Source organism: Oxyura jamaicensis, chromosome 26 (genome assembly GCF_011077185.1).
Source record: "Oxyura jamaicensis isolate SHBP4307 breed ruddy duck chromosome 26, BPBGC_Ojam_1.0, whole genome shotgun sequence".
NCBI lineage: Eukaryota > Metazoa > Chordata > Aves > Anseriformes > Anatidae > Oxyura > Oxyura jamaicensis.
This window is the reverse complement of record NC_048918.1, coordinates 1632278-1636898: the sequence shown is the minus strand read 5'-3', so window position 1 is coordinate 1636898 and position 4621 is coordinate 1632278. Positions and strand designations below refer to the sequence as shown.

The 4621-nt window shown below is 67.8% G+C and overlaps 2 protein-coding genes across 3 annotated transcripts; one reads left to right on the top strand and one right to left on the bottom strand.

Moving 5' to 3' along the window:
- The first annotated feature begins 736 nt into the window (after nucleotides 1–736).
- Nucleotides 737–3115, top strand: CLPS (colipase). Its single transcript, XM_035346868.1, has 3 exons — nucleotides 737–1981; nucleotides 2522–2644; nucleotides 2746–3115. The coding sequence occupies exons 1-3, from the start codon at nucleotides 1886–1888 to the stop codon at nucleotides 2881–2883; spliced, it is 357 nt and encodes a 118-aa protein (XP_035202759.1). The 5' UTR covers nucleotides 737–1885; the 3' UTR covers nucleotides 2884–3115.
- A 126-nt stretch (nucleotides 3116–3241) lies between these two features.
- Nucleotides 3242–4604, bottom strand: ARMC12 (armadillo repeat containing 12). Of its 2 annotated transcripts, XM_035346866.1 has the most exons (5): nucleotides 4403–4604; nucleotides 4122–4256; nucleotides 3852–4025; nucleotides 3696–3767; nucleotides 3242–3583 (listed from the first exon to the last, which is right to left on the bottom strand). In XM_035346866.1, exons 1-5 carry the CDS (start codon nucleotides 4529–4531, stop codon nucleotides 3245–3247), a joined length of 849 nt encoding a protein of 282 aa, XP_035202757.1. In that variant the 5' UTR covers nucleotides 4532–4604; the 3' UTR covers nucleotides 3242–3244. The 2 variants fall into 2 exon arrangements, with proteins under 2 accessions (XP_035202757.1, XP_035202754.1); XM_035346863.1 differs by having other exon boundaries at nucleotides 3696–4025.
- Nucleotides 4605–4621: the final 17 nt, after the last annotated feature.

Genomic DNA, 4621 nt, shown 5'->3' with positions numbered 1-4621 from the left:
CGCCTCCGTTCCCCCTCCCCGGGACCTCCCCGGGACCGCCCCGGGAGGCGGCGGCGAGACCCCAGGCAGCGAGCAGGGATGGGGAGGGAAGGAGGAAGGGATGCGCCCCCGGGGTGTGCCCCTGGGATGCGCTCCACGCCTCCGGGATGTGCCCCAAGGATGCGCCCCGGTGCTCCTGGGATGCGCCCCCGCGATGCGCCCCGGTGCCCCAAGGATGCGCTCCACGCCTCCGGGCTGCGTCCCAGTGCCCCAAGGATTTTCCCCAAGGATGCTCCCCAGGGTTACGCCCTCGGGATGTGCCCCTGGAATGCGCTCCACGGCCCCGGGATGTGCCCCGGGATGTACCCCGTGCCCTTCCCATGCAGCCCGGTGCCCCTCGGATGTGCCCTGTGTCCCTTGGACACGCCCCCAGGGATGTGCCCCTGGGATGTGCCCCGGTGCCCTTTTGGATGTGTCCCCAGTTGTGCCATGGTGCCCCTGGGATGTGCCCCATTCCCTTCGGATGCACCCTGTGCCCAAACTGTGCGTCTCCCAGGATGTGCCCATGGGATGTGCCCTGTGTGCCCACCTTGTGCTCCCTGAATGTGCCCCGTGTCCCCAGGACGCGACCCTGGGATGTGCTTCGTGCCCCCCTACATGTGCCCTGTGCCCTTGGGATGTGCTCCATGCCCCCAGCATGTACCCTGTGCCCCCCCTGTGTGCCCACAGGATGCTCTCAGTGCCCCCCCTGGGATGTGCTCTGGGTCCTGGGATGTGCTTCATGCCCCTGCTGTATGCCCCAGGTCCTTGCTGAGTGCACTGGGATGTATGATGCACCCCAGGACACGTGCTGAGAAGCCCCTGGGGTGTGCTGTGCACCCCTCGTTGTGTCCCAGGATGTGTCCTGGGCTGTGCCGTGTCCCCCCAGCTGTGTGCCCAAGGCTGCTCCCCTCTGCCCTCCCCAGCATCACCTCGGTCCTTGCCCCACTGGAGCGCACACGGGGTCCCGTGGGTCCCAGACCCACGCCAGCAGGGCTGGAGGGGTGCAGGCAGGGAGGGGACAGGGTGCCAGGACCCCCGGGACACCTGTGGGCACCTCAGGGCCTTTCCCCAGGTGTCAGCGTGGCGGTGCCCAGCAGCCAGGGCCAGCCTGAGCCTCACCCCCATGGCTGCCCGAGGTCAGGGCTGCCCGGGCGTTAATCATTGCCCAGAGCAGCCGGGCTGACGCGAGTGCGAAAAGCTGTGCCCTTCCCAGAGCTGTTTTCCTTTCATCAGCCAAATGCCCCACCCGTTGAAACACTGAGAGCAAACACCCGCTGGGCAGGGGGTGCCTGGGGGACCTCGGTGGGCTCTGAGGCACCGAGCGAGGCTGGCAGGGGGTGGGCTCGCTCCTGTAATGCTCTGGGTTTCCTTAAGCAGGTTTCTTGGTGGCTGTGCTGGTGATGTTGGGTCGGTGGAGGAGCTGGGCTTGGGATCTGGTGTTTTCCCAGAGCTCCTGCTGTCGCATCAGGGCTCGGTTTGCCCTTGAAGCCCCACACGAGCAGGGCGGTCTTGGAGCGAGCGGCTCACCCCAGCTCCCCGGGGTGAAGGAGAGCAGGGAGGACCGACCCCCCCGTGGGAATCCCAGTCCGTTACTCCACACCTGCTTCGGCCAAAGGCGCTGCCGTATGGCAAGGGGGCACCACCCGTGGGGGGAAGGCTGCCTGGGGACAGACAGGGCGTGTTGTCCCCAGCTCTGTGCCACGCCACCACCCGCGCTGGCACCGCACCCCGGGCAGCGAGGGCATCGCCGTTCCTCCGTGGCAGCCCGGGGAGTCGGCCGCGATAGGAGAGGCCGCGTCAGCTGGCGGAGGCGCCGGCTATAAAGCGCCCGGCCGCCCGCGGCAGAGCCCCGAGCGAGCCCACCATGGCGAGCACGCTGCAAGTCGGCCTCCTCCTCTCCCTGCTGCTCCTGGCCCCGGCCCTGGCCGTGCCACATGAGCGAGGGCTCATCTTCAATTTGGTAAGAGGAGAAAACCCTGTCCTGGCTGCAGCCGGGGGGCACGGCGCTTGGGGTGTGGAGGTGGCCGCGATGTTTCGGTCTCCGGCAGTGGCCGTGGGGGTGCCCCGAGGTGACGGCTGCAGCCCTGAGAGCAAAACCCACTCGCAGCTGGGGAAACTGAGGCAGGGGGGATGGCGCGCTGGGGTTTGCAGGGCTGTGAGGGATCTCTCCTGCTGCAGAGGGGCAGGGAAGCCTGTCAGCCGACAGGCTTGAGTCAATGAGGACTCTCCCTGGGGGGCTTTGCAGGGTATACGGGTTGGGGGGGGAAGACTTCCCTGATGCATCTCAGCCCTAATCCCATGAGCCGGGCAGAAAACAGCACCTCGGCGGGCCGTATTTTGGGCCAGAATGAGCAAATGCTGCTGGGTCTGCCCAAGCCCCAGCCAAAGGGCAGAGCGATTCCGACACCTGCCCAAACCCCCTGGTTCCACGGCTGTAGTTCGGGGGGGGGGGGGGTGTCTGAGCCAAACGTGGGGCTCACACCTCCCCTCGCCACTGCAGGACACCGGGGAGCTGTGCCTGCAGAGCGCCCAGTGCAAGAGCGGCTGCTGCCAGCGCAGCAGCGGGCTGAGCCTGGCCCGCTGCGTGCCGAAGGCGGCCGAGCTCCAGGAGTGCTCCCCGAAGGTAGGTGCCTGAGCAACGTGGTGTCCCCAGCCCGTCCCCGTGGGCCACCCCCAAAGGTGGGGGGCCGCGATGGCCCCTCTACCATGCCCCCGTCCCCGCAGAGCCTCTATGGGGTCTACTACAAGTGTCCCTGCGAGAGCGGCTTGACCTGCGACGCCGACAGGAGCATCGTGGGCTCCATCACCAACAGCGACTTCGGCATCTGCAAGGACAAGCAGAGCACCAAGGCGGAGCGGTGAAGGACGCGAGCCCCCCCCCGGCACCCCCAGAACGAGCCCGGTGGGGTTGGGGGGGCTCTAGTAAAGAGCATTTCTGCTGTCGCAAGCCGGCGTTTTCACTCCACGCGTCCTGGCGCGGGGCAGGGGCAGCAGGGCCAGGAGGTCCTGGGAAAGCCGCGGGGAGACGGCTTTGTGCTTGCGCACACGCGGCGTGTGAAAACGGGCATCGACCAGGGCTGCGGGCGAACGATAAGCCGGGGAGGGGGGGGGGAGCCCTGCCTTGGGGGGGGGGGGCATTCAGGAAAAGGGTGCAGGGGACGGCCGTGAGGGAGCCGTGCTGGGTTTTATTTGCTTCTGCGAGCGCGGTGGCTGTGAAGGTCCCCTAGAAAACGGGTTTGCTGGCGGGCGAGACGTGCTTGCTCAGGGCGCCGGCGGCGATCTCCATATCCAGCTTGTACAGCTGCAGGCTCATGATGAGTCTGCACGCATGGAGCTGCACGCTCTCCTCGGGGTGGACGAACATGACCAGGAGGTGATCGGCCAGGTGGGAGTTCTCGCCGAAAAGGACCTCGTAGAGGGAGCAGCTGCCGCTCTGGGGGCTCTTGCTCGGGCGGCGGGGCTTCGCGCAGCCCCCGTGCAGCACCTCCACCAGCGCCAGCATCTCGCAGAGCAGCTTCGCCGGCTGCGAGTTGTTCATGAGGCTCAGGAATTCGGGCTGGACCTGGTCAAAGAGATGCTGGGAGCCAGCGGCCAGGCTGGGGGCAGCCCCGGGGGTAGAACCGAGGATGGAAACCCCCTGCAAATCCCAGCGGGTGCGGGGCCGGGGGCCGTACCTGGCAGTTGAGGATGTCGGGCAGGAGCTCTTCCTTGCGGGACAGCGTGATGAGCAGCCTGAGGACCTGCAGCTGCAGAAACACCGGGGATGCGGCTGGGAGGGTGGGCACGGTGTCGGGGGGGGGGTCCCCGCCGGGCGCGGGGGGGCAGCGAACCTGGATGGTGGTGTTGTCCCACTGCAGGAAGCCCACCAGGTTGGGCACCGCGCGGCGCAGCAGCGGCGCGATGTTGGGGGGCACGGGCAGAGCGTTGAGCAGCCGCAGCGCCGCCACCTGCACCTCCTCGTCCCGGGAGGAGACGACCAGATCCAGGATCTTGGGGTAGTAATCCTGCGGGGACGGAGCTGGGGGAGCTCAGGGAGCAGCGCACGGCCGGCCAGGGGGGCCGCAAGGGGCCTGGGGGGGTCCGGGGGGGAGAGCACTGACCTGGATTTGGGCAGTAAACAGGGACTGGGTGGCAAAAGCCCTGAGGGTGTTCAGAGCCTGGATCTGGGTGTCCCGGTCCTGGTCGTGCAGGCAGGAGGCCACCAGCTGGACGTGCTCCGGGCTGCAGGTGGGGTTCTGGAGGGGGGGCAGACCGGGATGGGATGGGGATGGGATGGAGATGGGATGGGATGGGTTGGAGATGGGGATTGGGCTGGGATGGGAACCGCAGCACCCCGGAGCACAGCGGGGTGCCCTCGTGCTGTCCCCGCAGTGCCCTTCACCTTCGCGTCCATCAGGTAGATGCAGCGGGTGATGCTGCGCAGGATGGCGCTGCGGGACCGGCCGTCCTGCTGCGCTCGCAGCATTTCCAGCAGCTCCTCGCAGACCCTCCTGCTCAGAACCTCCTCCATGGGCAGCCCTTGGGAGCAAGCGGGGAACCGCGGTCACACCGGGGCGGCACGTGGTTCCCAGGGGGACCCCAAATTTTGCTTGGGGTTCAC